The 17240-nt window shown below is 40.7% G+C and overlaps 1 protein-coding gene across 3 annotated transcripts in view; it reads left to right on the top strand.

The window, feature by feature from the left end:
* olfm2a (olfactomedin 2a) overlaps positions 1 to 9050 on the top strand; it is a 31209-nt gene extending 22159 nt beyond the window's left edge. For all 3 annotated transcript variants that reach the window (XM_061090334.1, XM_061090333.1, XM_061090335.1), the window contains 4 exons: positions 1912 to 2067; positions 4473 to 4692; positions 6249 to 6355; positions 8352 to 9050. In XM_061090334.1, coding sequence (XP_060946317.1) covers positions 1912 to 2067; positions 4473 to 4692; positions 6249 to 6355; positions 8352 to 9026 — 1158 coding nt within the window. In that variant the 3' untranslated portion in view covers positions 9027 to 9050. The remainder of the gene's footprint in view (positions 1 to 1911; positions 2068 to 4472; positions 4693 to 6248; positions 6356 to 8351) is intronic.
* Positions 9051 to 17240: the final 8190 nt, after the last annotated feature.

Here is a 17240-nt window from a genome sequence, read left to right as displayed (position 1 = left end):
GAACCTGCTGACTTTCATTGCATAATATATGAATGTGTTGTTCTTTCTTATGTATTGTCCCGATAGATTCTGGCAGCTGTCCTCCCTTTTCAACTGGGTTACTCTTGCTGTTTCGTTTCTTCTTTTTTGATTTGCTCATTGCTCGTCGCCTATTTATTCTGTTTTGTATACATTATGTATTTTCTCTAATGACTCAGTTTAACTTCTCTTCTGAGTGATACTTTTGATGGCCATCTCTTTTTGTTATGCAGACTGTGTTACTCTCATGCTGTGATTGTGTTTTCTTGCCTCGATCATCCATCTTTTTCTCTTCTACTGCTTGTGGAGCTCCAGCTTTTACTTTACAGTTCAATACAAGTTTGGTGCAACTCGAGGCTGTAGCCAGGAGGGTGTTACGACTCATGAATTTAAGCAAATTCAGAACGATTTTTTAAATTTGAATATAGGAATGAGGAACTGCAAAGGATTGGATCCCTTCAGGGTAATTTAAGTTTCCATTTCACTTATCCCCGGGGAGCTGCCAGCCCAGCATCCAGGGGATATAAGTCAAGCGGCTGCAGTTTGCTGAAGGGCAAACCTCCCGACTGACCAAGACATTCATGCCTGAGGCCATTTAAAAGTTTTCAGTTCATCTGACCTGCGTGGGTAAATACTGGTGTCAAACATAAACCCCCTCATAAGGTTTGAAGCAATGTTAGACTGAACGGCATCAAGTTATTCTCGTTTTTCATAAATTATTCTCTTAGAAATCAAGGAATATGTCAATAACATTTGCGTAAACCAGCTCACAAAAAAACAAATGCAGCCAACAACTTAATCTTCTTGGTGAAGTAAATGAAAGTTCAAGAGTTGAACTTCAACCACCACTTGTAAGGTCAATTAGTATACTGGTGGTTTTTCTCTATGCATCATCAGGACTGTCTGCAAATAGCAAATTATTTCAAATCCAACCAACAATCTAAAACCCCTAAAATATTCAGTGTACGGTCAGAGACAAAGAATAAATCCACATTTCAATGAAAATATACACTAAATATACCTGTCTCCTTTCACTGTGGACCCTGTACAACACTCCGCTCCATATACACTTAATTCACATCATATGTGATATTTGTTAATATAAACCATATTGATTTTATATATAATTTCATACAATAATATTGTCTTTTGCACACTCTGTCTACATATTCTTACACTCATAATATATTATATTATCTATTGTTTAGTCCAATACTTATATTTATACCTCTACTATATATCATATCATATTATATCATACTCTCTGTATATTCTTTGTATATATAAGTCTATATACACATATTTATACATGTGTACATATTATTATTATTATTATATTTACTATTATTATTATATATACTGTTGCTGCCATTATTACTATATACTGCTTTTATATTGGTATAATTACAATCATATATAAATATATAATATGTTATATTATATACTATATATACTGTACTATTTTTTTATACTGTCTAACAATAACATTACCATCATATCATCAGTACTATTACCATCATCTTGCCACTGCATCTTATCTACCTATTTATCTTGTGTTTCTGTTTTTTATTCTTTCTACCTCAATATTTTTTATTTTATTGTATTCTATCTATCTATCTATCTATCTATCTATCTATCTATCTATCTATCTATCTATCTATCTATCTATCTATCTATCTATCTATCTATCTATCTATCTATCTATCTATCTATCTATCTATCTATCTATCTATCTATCTATCTATCTATCTATCTATCTATCTATCTATCTATCTATCAAATCAGCTCTATAGCAAACTAGAGCTAAATGTCTGGTTAGGAAAGGATATGGAAAATATGTAATACAGAAAATTGTTATTGACAGGAGCATTTGTGTGCGTTTCCATGTGACAGGTTCAGAACATCAGCCAGTCGATGGAGGTGCTGGACCTGCGGACATACCGAGACCTGCAGTACGTGAGGAACACGGAGAACCTGATGAAGGTGGTGGACGGGAAACTGAAGGTGGCTTCTGACAATCCCCGCAGTCTCAATCCAAAGGGTTTTCAGGTAATCCCCTCCTCCATCTGCTACGAGTGTGTATTACAATCAGGTATAAATGCGTGTACTATTAGATGTGGCACTGAGACGCCAACGCTGCCCGATGCTCTCTCCCGCAATCTCTTTTCACTCTTAACAGACAATAAAACTTTGTCTCTTGATAGACTGTCGCAGAGGCATCACTACACAAATTCAATTCCAAAACTATCTCGGAGCCGCTGAGTCGTGTGGAGGAAATTTGAGCAAATTCACATGCGCCTGAATTATTAAACCCCTGGACCTGATAGCACGCCTCTCTTTACACCCTTTCCTCTCTCCACCTCTATATACTTAACATTCTGGCGTCGGCTCTTGGACTACCGGCACATATATTCCCATTTATCTCGACCGTATCTTTCTACAAGCTTGGACTCAGCTGCCATTATCAGTGGGTCTTTTTGTCTTCCCGTCAGCAGCCTGTCCTGCCCAGTCCTTCTCCATATCTCTCACACTCTTACAGATATTAGATGGACCATAAAATAGTTTGATTAAAAGATGCTTTGATAAATGCAAAGTGGGCTTTACCGCTGAGACGCCGCTCCAGCACAGGGACATGCATGAATGGCCATGTTTTGCTTTCACACTGTGCTTTATGAACACTATTCCAACCGAGGTAATGAAGATGTTTATGAAATTAGCCAATTCATCAGTAAAACCAGAGATGACTAGAATGCGCAGAGAGGTAAGCAGTACATCCCGGGACTTGTCTGAATGCAAATCCGCAATCCAATAAAAAAAAAAAAAAAAGAGGAGGATTTGACCAGAGCAGGTTGGCTGATGAATGCGTGCAGCTCAAACTTGCCAATGGCAGAGCGTGGGAGATTAACGAGACTGAATTTTCACGGCTTGAAAAGGGGAAAATGAGATTTATGATGTGGCGCCACAGGGCTGAGAGCAGCTCCATCACCAGATTTACGATAAACCTTAACAAGGAGGAAACAGCCCCTCCTGTGGCGGCCACACTTTATTGATACACCTTTTTTCTCAGTGGAGCCTGGCTCTCCCGCTGCTCCCTGCACTCCTACCTGAGAACACATTGTTCACTTCACTTCTAAACATATGATGAGTCATAGACAGAGTTTATATGCAGCAGTACCACCTTTCCTTCCTGTTGATGAAAAACAAAAATCACCCAACATGTGTAAATACAGCTTTTCACGACATGAGTGGGTGGAAGTTTGATCTGTACAGTAACAATACAGAGTAGAGATGTTAAATCGTAAAGGACGAAAACACAACACAACATTTAGTTTCTTCTCTAGAACAGTGGTTACATTAAACGATTCTGCTTTTAATCTTATCGTCTCACCCCCAGTATGCTAGATATACTTTTCATGCACTTACATGTACCCCCAGTAACATGTACATGATACTTGTATACTGCAGGTACTTGCAGTGTCACATAACTGCAGCAAAGAAGACATAAATATGTATACCTTGAGCGTAACATGTTTCCAATTAGGGCTGAGCACTAAAAAATATACAAATAATTTTCTATATCTATATATTTATTACCTTAATTTATATTTTTCATCTATAGCAAAATACCAAAGGTTTAATATACAGTGTGGAGGACTAACAGGTGATTGATCTCCCTCAGATTTGAAAAATGTTATGCTGTTTATCAAGTGTTATCATTCTCTGCTCATAAAGAAAACCTTAAAAGCACAAGTTTCCCCCCCGGGGCAAAATCAGTCTTTAAAAAACTTAACAGATATTAAAGGATCAGTGTGTAAGATTTAGTGACATCTAGTGGTGAAGTTGCAAGTTGCACCTGAACACACCTCAACCTCCTATTCCAATCCTAGTGAAAACATATAGGATTAATTAATATTCAATTTCTGCCAATAGATCCCTTTCACCTAAATCTTACACACTAGACCTTTAATACTTGAATATTTATCGTAATTAACAAATATCGATTGATGCTTTTATTATCTTTTGGCTGTGTCATTCTGTTTTCAATCTGTCATTCAATTGCATCTATCATTTGTTTAATGTGCTTTTCAATAGGAGGGTGTGTAATTGAGTTTTTATGGAACAATGACAATAAGCTTATCTAAGAGGAAGTGATTCAGTGAGTTTTCCCAAAAGATCAGAGAACACATGTATCCACAGTAAATTACACCCGGGTTCAGTTTAGCTGTAGTGATAAATCCAGGGTGGAGCAGATGAACAATCAGGCAACAATATGAGTTTCTGAGTGAGAGATGAACCATGAACCAGAGGCAACACCTGAAGATTGAAAGGCCAGCTCCCCTGCACCCGATCCCCCTGCAGCGAGTCGCATGGTCCACCTCATCCCCTTTCTCCTCTTTATTCTCCACGGGTTTAATCTTCTTCCCTCTTTGCTTCTCCGTGTCTCATATCTCAAGGAGTTAAAGGACAAGGTCACCCAGCTGCTCCCCCTGCTGCCAGTGCTGGAGCAGTACAAGGCGGATGCCAAGATGATCCTGCGTCTTCGGGAGGAGGTGAGGAATCTGTCCTTGGTGCTGATGGCCATCCAAGAAGAGATGGGCGCCTACGACTATGAGGAGCTTCGCCACAGAGTCCTGCTGCTGGAGACCAGGCTCCACTCCTGCATGCAGAAACTAGGTAGGAAATGTTTACGGGTCAGTTGGAGTACGGGCATTGAATGCTTCATTTGAAATTCATTAACAAATATCATCGTGGCACTTAAACGATTGGAGGTACAGCAGTGTAGAAATGAGTTAATGACTCATTTAGTATCATCAGTGGTGAAAACTATTGCATATTGTCAATATTTCCACCGTGATTAGGGCTCTCGTTATCTGCATGCATTCGAAATATTGGCCTCGAAACACTGAATGAATAATTGATGGTGTTCACACCTAATTTGTTAACTTAAAGTGATGATTTTACAAAATCCCACATCTATAAACTGAGGAGTTTGCAGAAAAAAGACCAAAGCTACAGCGTTGCCTTTGGGTCGTTATTGTCTTCCATTGGTTTAATGATGATAATTAGAAGAAAATACTACTCAGTCGGTTCCTTGATCTTTTTTTATACTTGCTTTACATTATAAGTTGATGAATACAGGAAAGTAACACAATAATGGACACAGATATTTTAAAGACATACACATGTATAATATGTATATAATATGTTAGGTTACGATTCCATTAGGTGAATATCTATCCAGTAACTCCAGATGTTGTGTGAATTGGACCCGCTATACTTTCAATATAAAACAAATTTGAATAAAGTGCCGACCCTGGCCTGTGGCTGAGACTCATTAACGCAAGTGAGGTTGCTGACAACAGCACGTTCACAACAATTACAAAGTGATACTGACTCTTCAGTTTGGGGTTCTGAGTCGAGCTTCACCGAACTTTGAATATGGAAGTGAACGGCTGTTGGTGTAGATTCAGGGTTCTGTGGACTGAGTCCTGCAGATGGTCTTTACCTGTGAAGGATCACCTACTGCAGGCCACTTTAAAACCAGCCTCACCTCAGGGCAAGACAACATCCCATTCCCAATCAATACATTTTTACATCACAAAGCCGATTAATCAACAACACAAAAAACTGAAAGATTGTATATACGTAAGACTGTATGACATTTTACCTCTTCCCCATGTTTCCAATTAGGGCTGAGCACTAAAAAATATACAAATAATTTTCTATATCTATATATTTATTACCTAAATTTATATTTTTCATCTATAGCAAAATACCAAAGGTTTAATATACAGTGCAGTCACAGTGAGGAAGTGTAACAGATGATTGATCTCCCTCAGATTTGAAAAATGTTGTGCTGTTTATCAAGTGTTTGTCATTCTCTGCTCATAAAGAAAACTTTAAGAGCACAAGTTTCACCCCGGGGCAAAATCAGTCTTTAAAAAACTTAACAGATATTAAAGGATCAGTGTGTAAGATATAGTGACATCTAGTGGTGAAGTTGCATGTTGCAGCTGAACACACCTCGACCTCCTCTTCCCATCCTAGTGAAAACATATAGGATTAATTAATATTCAATTTCTTCCAAAAGATCCCTTTCACCTAAATCTTACACACTAGACCTTTAATACTGGAATATTCATCGTAATTATCAAAATCGATTGATGCTGAAAGATTGTATATATGTAAGACTGTATGACATTTGACCTCTTCACCTTTGTGACCTCCAGGCTGTGGCAAGCTCACTGGCGTCAGTAATCCCATCACAGTGCGAGCTTCGGGTTCGAGGTTCGGCTTCTGGATGACAGACACTATGATCCCCAGCTCAGACAACAGAGTGAGTCTCTCTTCTTCTCGCCACATTCCCTCAACTCTTCTACCTTTCATTCCCTACAACCCTCCTCATAGTTCGGCACACACCGACAAATAAAGTGGAACAAAAGTCACTTGCCGAGAGCAGGCTGAACTCTGTCAGTGGCTCCATGATACTTAAGTGGCTGATTGAATGTTTTGCCTGATCAGGACTCGTGGTGAGCTCCGGAGGAGGAGGAGAGACCGAGAGAGAAATGAGGAAGCAAAGCTGAGTCACTGATAGATAGCATCCCTTTCCCTCCTCCTCCTCCTCTTCCTCTGTCACCGCAACTCCAGCTGATTAATCACTTCATCATCAGCACGGAGATGGATGAGTTGTGTGGGCTAAAGTTTTCTAAATCACCCAGGTAATTACCAGGAGTGTGCTGAGATGCTCTGGACCCAGATGATAGAGTAACGGCTTCAGCTGATTAGAGATGACATGTGGTTTTGTGTGGACAGGCACATGGAACGGAACACGGGGGAAAGAGATACGATGGGTGGGGGTGGGTGGGGGGGTGGAGAGTGGATTATTAGCCATCTGTAAGGGAGAATGGAAACGGATGAGGTTGAAGAGGAGGGATGAGGGCTGGCCTTCTTCATCTCTGCCCGGACTCATCGCAGGCTTCATGGATATCGCTGCAGAAAAGGTCAATTCTTCTGAGATTGAATGTCCCGATCTTTATCTTTAATCACTTGACGTCTCTCAGATCACATTTGACTCTTTAGATCAATCGCTAATTGTATTAACAGTCAGATACATCAACACATGCCACATCAGCACCCGAGACATCGTGATAATCATATTTAGGGACGGGTCTTCATCGCTGAGGAAAGAAGACGAGAGAAGGAGCGGGGGAGAAAAAAGGACACATGGTCAAAATGTGCTACAGCTTCAGCCTGGCTTAGCTCCGCCTCCAGGGACTCATTGAGCAGGCAGAGGAGAAATAATGCTTGATGCTCCATAATCTCCCCTTCTCCATAATTCATGTTTACCTCCCCACCCCCTACTCCTCCCATACTCTTCCAAACACCCCCCAGTCACACTTCTATTTTTTTTTTTTTTTAACTTACGTTTTTATTAAACTTTTCTTAGGCATGGTACATGGCAAATTAAACATGTTTCTTTATACAGGAACAAGTAGTATATGGTTGAGAATTGACTCTAATACCAGACTTCGCACATATTTGTCTCAAAAATAGGCAGCTATTACAAAATAATGATATCCACTCATACCTTCATTGCGTACCTGCACACCCCACCATACATGATACAGCATACATCATATAGACATGTTGCCCAGTCACACTTTTATTAAAGAAAAGCGACTATTTTACACCTGAGAGGAAGGCAAGAGAGGAGGGGAAGAGAGACATATCGGGAAAGAAGTGTTTCGGGAAGAATAACGGCTAAATCACAGCAAAATTCTCGTTGATCTATGAGGGACAAAATAAATATCTGAGCCAACAGCAGTGTAATCGAACCAATTAAAAGCTGAACTGTGCTTGGACAGAACCACTGAGGGAAGAAGACGGAAGACGCAGCCGGAGAGATCCGCTGAGAGTGCTTGAGGAAAAAGATAGAGCTGCTAAATGGATTGATTTTCTGTAAATGTGGACTGGAAAGGGCAGGGAGCACGAGCAGTGGTGGACTGCAATGTACCGGCATCGTCTTTGACAAACACACACACACACACACACACACGCACACACACACACACACACACGAGAGATCAATAGTTCAGCACAAGTATTCAAATATGCACAAATGCATGAAGGCACACACTCCAACAGAGATTCACCACACACACTCTTACTTTGCTCCGGGCGATGCCAGCAGCTACAATGATGGCAGAGTTCTTGCAGAGAGTTGTGCCAAATATAGCAAGACAATAACATCCTGTAACCTTTAGACCTTCACATCAACTTCTTCAGTTTCTCCCTCTTCCCGCCAGTCGGACTCACCTCTCCTCTCTTCACAGGTCTGGTCCATGGACGGTTACTTCAAGGGACGTCGTGTCCTGGAATACCGCACGATGAATGATTTCATGAAGGGCCAGAACTTTGTGCAGCACCTGCTGCCTCACCCCTGGGCCGGCACTGGCCACGTGGTTTACAACGGCTCGCTGTACTACAACAAGTACCAGAGCAACATCATCATCAAGTACCACTTCCGCTCCCGGAGTGTGCTGGTGCAGCGCAGCCTGAGTGGCGCCGGATATAACAACACCTTTCCCTACTCCTGGGGCGGCTCCTCCGACATCGACCTCATGGCGGATGAGAACGGCCTGTGGGCGGTTTACACCACCATCCCCAACGCCGGGAACATTGTCATCAGCCGCCTGGAGCCGCAGAGTCTGGAGGTGCTGCAGACGTGGGACACAGGTTTCCCCAAGCGCAGCGCTGGAGAGTCCTTCATGATCTGCGGCACGCTCTACGTCACCAACTCCCACCTGGCCGGTGCCAAGATCTACTTTGCCTACTACACCAACACGTCGAGCTACGAGTACACGGACATCCCCTTCCACAATCAATACTCCCACATCTCCATGATGGACTACAACCCCAGGGAGAGGGTCCTGTACACCTGGAACAACGGACACCAGGTGCTCTACAACGTCACACTGTTCCAGGTTATTAAGACTTCTGGAGACTGAGAACCTCAGACTGAGCCACTCAAATAATGCTGTGATCAATGTTCGGGGGGGGGAGGTGGGGTACTCGTGGGTGGTGTGGGTTGGGGGGGAGGAGGGGGTCAGTGTATGGGCATAGAATTGGATTTTTTTTAAAGAATTTCAATCTTCATTGAGTGCTATTATTCACATTCTCATAAAACACTCCGACAGCAAGGTCGGTAAACATACAAAGACTGAGCGCTTCTCTTTTTGTTTCCGTTCTGTGGTGAGTAAGCATGGTTCTTTTTATTTGTGATGAGAAATAAATGTAAATCTTTACCATTTATGGCTTTGTATTCAATTGTCACTTTCATTTAAAAAAAAAAAGAAAAGACCGTCATTGCATTTTGAAGGTGTGAACAAAAAAAGAAGAGAATGCCTGAGTTTCACAATATGGCTTCAAACTTGTATGAGTGTCCTCCCAAGAATCTTACAAGCCACAACATTTCTTTCTTTAATGTTACTTTTATTTCTTCTTAAATATAGGGGACACAAATATGTATTTCTTCTTAACTCAATCCAATCTGAGGTATAAAACTGAAGCTGATATTCAGTATGAACTATAAAGGGCGCTTTGAAAGTGTTTACTTCAGACTTTATATTCATAATCGAAACTGTGGCAGCTGCCATTTTCAAATTAGTCCCACCATAGTTTCCGATGTAAGCGAGAAACAATTTTACAGTTTTCATTATAACATAAGAGATCTCTAACTTGGTGTTTTGCTATCGTCCATAAAGTTGTTACCGTCCACGCAGACACTCAGACCTCAGTCTCAGCTGCAGTTGTGTGCTCACCCACAAAAGGGTCGAGAAGTCTGTTGCTGGAACCTTCATGTGCATGCATGTGCACCCCAGCTTGCACCATCGATTAATTAAGTCTGAGGAAAACACGGAAAAGAAAGTCTTGAAACTTCCTGGATCTTGTATTTGGATCGATTAGATAATTTAACGGCTTCCCTCTCGGGCCATATCCCACCCCCTTCACAAATTTGAATGGAAATTGGTTCAGTAGTTTTTGTGTAATCCTGCTAACTAACTAACACAATCGAAAACATAACGTCTTTTTTTCGAGGTCAATTTACAATCGTTCAAATTTGCCGAATAGTACAGATTCAAAAAACTATAATCCTGGTATCATATCTTGCTGATATTGAGTAGCTATTACAGCCGAGACATAAAATACCGAGGTGACAGCATAAGGCAATCTGGCTGCATTGATCCAAACCTCTGAAGACTATTCATACATTTTTCACCTCCTACAAGAGCCTGCAGAGCTTGTGGACCTGTGTAATAAAACAGGCACGCTTCCATACATTTACATATGTGTGTTGTTCCAAGGTGACCTGAAAGACAACATCAAGTAAAGAGTGCGGACGGTCGAGAGGCACAAACAGGGAAGGAGATTAAATGTCACACTTATTGTTGCTTGTCAAGCTCCAATCTGCTTTAATCCTGTTAGTCGCACAACTCGTCTCAGGTGCTTTCTGCAGAGAAGTGTTCCAAACACAAGGCACGCGTTGGGACACAGGAGAGTCTCAAGCTGCAGACCTTTCATTGAAACTTTTCTTTGAACTATCTGTTACTGAAAATAATCCTAAAGCCCGACTGGCACTCTTTGCTGTCTGTAGGGGACACTCTGGAAAAAGCCAACAGCCGCCAGTTAAGTAATTTTATTCATATCATTTAAAAGAAAAGGCATTTGAGGATGCATCCGTTCTTTGTAGCGGCTGCGGAGGACAAAGAAGACCGAAAATAAAATAGATGGTTCCAGGGTTTCTTTTCTTCTCCTGTGGAACCATGGCTATCCTATCTATCCAGAGGTGACCTTTCCATCAACAAGAGAGCTGAGCTGGAGAGGACCCTGATGAGTTCATACACAGTGGGGGGCTGACATTTAAAGCACAACTGCGATACACAATAACAATACAGAGCATCCTACAGTCTCAGCCAAATACAGTGGAGGAACTCCACAGTGTGAGGAAAAATAAATGTTGTAGAGATACATCTACGGAAATGTGGGCATTGATGTAACTGGTTAATAAAGAGATTTTTAATGGTTAAAATGGCTTGCATTAATCTGCAGTTTCACATGAATATATACAACTGAGTGGGAGACTGTGATCAGCACTCCCACTTTCTAAATCAAAAATTAAAGCGGCGACTCCATTGGCCGGTCATGGTGGAAGCTCATTGTGTCAGGCCTGGACTGGAATGAGGACTCAGAAGCAGAGAATATCACGTACCAGCACACTTTATTGATTTCAGAACCTCAATGCAGAGTGACAAACAAGAAGGCTATGAAAATCTCACTAACTATATCTATAATATAATATAATACTTGGCAAGCAATAACTGGGGAAAAAGAACTTCCTAATAAATACAAAACATACACTAGAAAAAGAAAAAGCTTTTAAAACATAAACCACTCCCGAGGACAAACAAATGGCAAGAGCAAGAAATCAAAAGCGCTCCCGAAGGAGGAAAACCAAACTACTAATAAATGGGGCAAAAGAAAAGGCTCACCTAAACAGGAGGCTCAACAAACTAACTAAATCTCTCTTAACATAAATCGCTCCAAAAGGGAGGAAGAAAAACAGATTACGAACAACACAAAACAAAGCTAAACTGGAAAACTTTAACAAACAAAAAATCACTCTCAAGGAGGAAACAGAAAACAACTTACGTGGCGTAGGTGCACGAACAAGAACGAAACACTTCGGCACAAGACAAAGGGGAGACGCAGACTATAAGCACATGAGGGTGAAGGGAACAGGTGGAAACAATCAGAGACAATCAGACCGGTGACACATGAGGAAGGGCAAGTGACCTGAAACGAGAGGAGAGTTAGGATTTCAAAATAAAACAGGAAGTTACGAGACAAAAACCCCAAGACAAGACAAACCTCACCGCGGTGTGACACATTGTAAAAAACAAAAGAAACGTTTTGCACGTCATCTTTTAGCAAAGTGTGGAAACGACAGTTCCACCAAAACACACATTTATTTAACGTCAGGCATGAACGGTTAAAAAAGGCCGAACTCTTTATAGCCCAAAAAACTTTTCCCCTAAAGAGAGAGAAGAGGAGGAAACTTTGACTGCACACAGATAACGAAATCTCTGCCATCAAACAAACTGAACAATAAAAGTCAGCAGACCAAAAAGATGCACTCGTTTAAGAAATACAGAAGGAACATCGATCCATTCTCGTCTCATTCTGCTCACGAAAGACCTCCAACGAAATCCACAGTAGAAACTCAAAATATAGACCTAAAAAATAAAGTACAAAAAAATGTGTCCTCCATTAAAACTCAACACCCTGATGCTTTTAGTTAGAATAAAAAAGAAACACAGAACGAGTTATTGCCACTCTCCCACTTATCTTCCTTAAGCAATACTGTCTCTTCACCTTTTCCCTCTTGATTGTGTTGTATTTTAAATTCCAATGTTGCTGCGAGGGAAATGGAAAAAAAAGTAGAGCGCGAAAGAAAAAGTTTGTTGACAACTTTTTTCATCAAAAAATCAATTACTGTGAGTGTCTGCTGCTAAGCAGTATAAGCATGGCCCGAAGCATTAGAGAGGCAAACATTAGCTCCATAAGCACGAGTGAGGGAGGTGTTGTGCTAACTAAAGCTCAGAGCCAAGAGCCAGTAACTGTTGGCATAATAACCATAAAGATCAGGGGGTATTATGATTATGGTTGGCCCCATTTCAGCATTGTATCACTGCATCCGAGTCAGGGTAGATCATCTAGAGCAGGGGTTTTCAACTGGTTTTGTCCCAGGGACCATGCTGACTAGAATGTGCCTACGTGTGCGTGCCTGTGTGCATGTGGATAGAAGGAAGTTTTAACATTTGGTTTTCCATGTTGGTTTTATTTAAAAACCTCATACAAATCTATATCTACTTAAAAACCTCAAACAAATCTAGAAAAATCTGTGTAAAAACAACAAAAAACGTAAATTTTCAGTGCTTAAGAATTGGAAACAAAATTAAAAATGCAGTTTGTAGTTGTACTGCATCTCAGAACCATATGTACATCAATATATAACGTTCATGACTTAAATGTACAGACATGTAGCTGACATGTTGAGAGAACGTTAAAGTAACGGTGATCAATAACAATCATCATAAACTGTGGCTACAACTGAAGAGGGAAGATGACAAAATAATGCAGAATATGTCACAAATGATAATCACACAATATCACACAAACAATTGAGGCCTACTTAAGTTTAACCTCATGATCACCAGCACATTTATATTATTTTAGACATATTTTTCTTATTATATATATTTTTCACGATATTCAAGAATAATCTGGAAATGTGTCGGAATATCAAAGCGAATTTTGCGGACCCCCGGTTGAAAACCCCTGATCTAGGTGCACAACACATGAAGAGGAGCATCAGCACTTGCATGTCGTCTTTACTGATGGGAAATTTTTCCGGGTTAAAAGAAAAACGGCGAAGGTTGTGATTCAGAGTGTAAATCTCTGAAAGCAGAGATTTACATACAGAGATTGGTTTATCTGTAACACTGTGCAACACAACAAATGTCAAGCTTGTCTGTTCATCACGGATCTAGATTCTCCCTGAAAAACAACAGCTACATTTCCGTGGATTCAAAGAACAGATGGTCGGTGCTGAGACAGCCGGGCGCTGAAGCACGAGGGTCTGAGGAGCGCGGGGGTCCCGAGACTTTCTCACTCGACATTTGACTGGAGGGGGTTCACTTTTTTCACAAATGTATATAAAGGTCATGACCTGGAGACATCCCAAACGGTTGATTCTACGTAAGCATCGGCCATGCAGGGTCGAAGTTGGTGTGAGACACTAGGTGGCGTTTCTGATCCATGTTCTTTTTATACTTTTGGTAATAAATGTGATATTAAATCCAACATATTCAAGGAACAGTCATAGAGTTTAGTTTACAGCTCAAAAAAAAAAAACATGAGTGTGCAATATCTCTTTAGCTAATTGTGCATATCACATTCAGCCGGAGATGTGCATGGAGGCAATTTTCACAAGATTAATGGTAAATGTGTGTAGTAACCTTTAAATAACTACAAAGGAGCCGTGGAGTGTGAGTCAGCAGTGTCAGCTGAGAGGATGGATGTAAACTGTGGGGCAAGAAAAAAAGTTGCAAATACAAGAAAGCAATGATTAGTTATTGGTTTTGTGTCATCGAGCAGCTGATTTATGTTCAATACTAAACTGGAGAAAGTCAATTGGGGAAATTCAGGATCAAAATGTGAAGCTTCAAGTTTTACATGATGTTTTCACTGACCTTGAACAATAAAACAAACCAAAAAAAATCTCCATTGTGAGGTGAAGTGAAAGTGAATCCAGTTTACTCATGAGAAATGCACGATTTGCAAAGCTTGCAGCCAGACAGTGACTGAGGAAAAGGCTTTTGAAAAAAAATCCAAGGGGATCATTCATAAACATAATCACATGAGAGCTCTAACTCAGATTATAACCAAGTTCATTATTCTTCAAATATGTCAGGGTACAATTATTTTCCTTGATGCCAAAGGAGAATATCATAATGAATTTGGCATCTGGAGACAGTACTGCACAGTCAGTACAGGGAAGCAGGTACATTTAATAGTGCAATTAATAATTTAGACTTTGCATTTAGCCAAGGTCTTGTTGCGCAGACATCAGTAATCTTTATCGCTTAGTTCCCCGACAAATGCAGAGAACAGTTGATAATTGGTAAATATCTGCTGTTAGCAAACTCTGATGTGCATATAAGATATCTCTGTATTACACCATATCAAACACAAGAGTAAAATTCTGGAGCTGAACTATTCGTCGTGCATGGTCGCACATAAAAGGAAACTGCATCTACTTTACCTTTTAAGACTTAATTCAGCACGAGTGTGGGGGGGTCAGCAGTGACTTTGCCAGAACAGAGTCGTTCAGGACACAAAAGAACTAACTTTAAAATAAAAGTTGGCCTGAATAATAAATAACAACCGCAGACTTTATTCGAGGAGGATGTATTAATCTTCAAAAACAAGGAAAAAAACTGTCCTTATGAGCAGACCTGCATTAATGCAGAGCACATCTCCCACACGGACAACAGAACGCACACCAGCACGGGCGGTTTGATTTACTTAAAGTGGCTATAAGCATGCATTCTCACATGCACTCGAGCTGATTGAATGCAGGTACGGCAGAGAAAGCAGCGGTCTGATAGAGTGCACAGGCAGGAGGTTCCCAGGCAACGACAGAGACAGAAACCTCAATTCCAGAATTAAGAAGAAGCCCAGTTCCCACTTAAATCACGCGGGAGGACGGGTCCATTTCAATGGAAACACAATCATCTGTGTGTGTGTGCAGCTGCTCCTGAGATGCTCCTCTTTGATTAAATAGCAGGATACAGGCTGAGTGCTTTTACTTTCTGTCCCTGCAGCTCATGTAGTCGATATTGGTTGCGAGCGTCTCTCTTCATCCCCTGACAGAAAGCCTCACAAATCCTCCCACGCTGGTTTCATTTGTCTGCCAATTCACAGTTTCTTTCACAGGACCGTTCCTCGCCGGCGCCCTCACTCGTTGTTCCCTCAGCAGCACTCGGGACAACACCTCCTCTCGTCCACATTCACAATAAACAAACACACCAGCATCACAAGCGGTGACACGGGAGGCTCTGATGTAAACCATTTGGGGATCTGATCACCACAGCCGGTACAATTAACGTCTCAGTCAAGACACTAACACAAAAAAAACAATCACAAAGTCGACTTCACTCACCTAAGAAGCATCATATTAATCCACAGATCGATAACATTCCAACGAGTCTTGGTACAAAGGTCCAGACGATCCAATCCAGTAACATAATCAGTCCAAAACACACTATTACATCAAAGAATAGCCACAGTCAGCTGTTGCGTAATCTCGGCGCAGCCAGCATCAAGATGTAAACAACATGAAAGATGTTTATTTGTATACATTTTAAACCATATGACCTCTGACATTTTGCCTCCTTTATATAAAAGTATGATTTTGAGTGTAAAAGTAACCTTTTTAGCCTAGTTGGTTACCATAGTTCCAAATGGCCTTTGTGGAAAACGCCTAGACATGCCCTTAGGAAAAAATCTGTGAAATATTCATTTTCTGTGGTATTGTTATCAAATTTGAACCACGGCTAGTCAAGGCTTCATGCTCGGGTCCCAGTGTGTTTCCCAGCTCATAAGTCCCAGCTAGACTCATCTGCAGGCATCTGTTTAACAAAAATTATTCAGGCGGAAATAAAAACCTTCTACTTCACTGTGTTCCAACTAGGGTTGCAAAATTCCGGGAATATTCAAAGTTGGAAACTTTCCATGGGAATTAACGGGAATTAACGGGAATATACGGGAATTAACGGGAATAAACGGGAATAAACTGGAATTGTTGTGGGTAATTTATACTAACTGTATTTACCTTGTCATATACAGACATAAATATAAACATTTTGTTTTGTCATAGGCTGATTTGAGCCCTGAGGAAACTTTGGGCACTTGACTATATGCTTCTGCATCGTTGTGTCATTCTTAACATAGGTCTTTGCACAGTATTTGCAAATGTACACAGCCTTTCCTTCTACATTGGATGAGGTGAAATGTCTCCACACATGAGAGAGTGCACGTGGCATTGTTCTGTAGAATAAGATGATAATAAGATAAAAGTTTGTAAAAAAACACTAATGCAATGCTAGAGATATAAATAGTTAGACAAACAATTGGAATAGTCTGTAAACATATTTTACAGTTGATGGATAAATGAATGGAAATAGTCTAGATGAACAGATGAACAATCCTCAATCAGCATGCTAATATATTTTCCCAGTAATATCATGGAAACTTACCTGACTAGTCCAGCTCACTACAGCAGGCCTCAATAGCCCTGCTGTAGAGTGAAGGATGCTGGGAGTTATCTGTGCATGTGATGGAAGAATGCACAGTGGAGGGTTGAAACTCAACGTTCCATACATCTTTAAAATAGAGTTTTGAATGATGTTTTTATTGCTCAGCGTTTAATTTGCGTAGTTTTTTTTTTTTTCAAAATTCCCGAGCTAAACTTCCCATGGAAAGTGTCCGGAAATTTACCGGAAACTTTCCGCCTCTTTGCAACCCTAGTTCCAACTGCTATTACTCAATGTCCGTAGCCCTTACAGTGATTCTGACTGTTGGGGGGGAAAGTTCAGAAT

The sequence above is a fragment of the Limanda limanda genome, chromosome 17 (genome assembly GCF_963576545.1).
Source record: "Limanda limanda chromosome 17, fLimLim1.1, whole genome shotgun sequence".
Lineage (NCBI taxonomy): Eukaryota > Metazoa > Chordata > Actinopteri > Pleuronectiformes > Pleuronectidae > Limanda > Limanda limanda.
The sequence above is the reverse complement of the archived record's forward strand: the minus strand, read 5'-3'. Positions and strand labels throughout refer to the sequence as shown.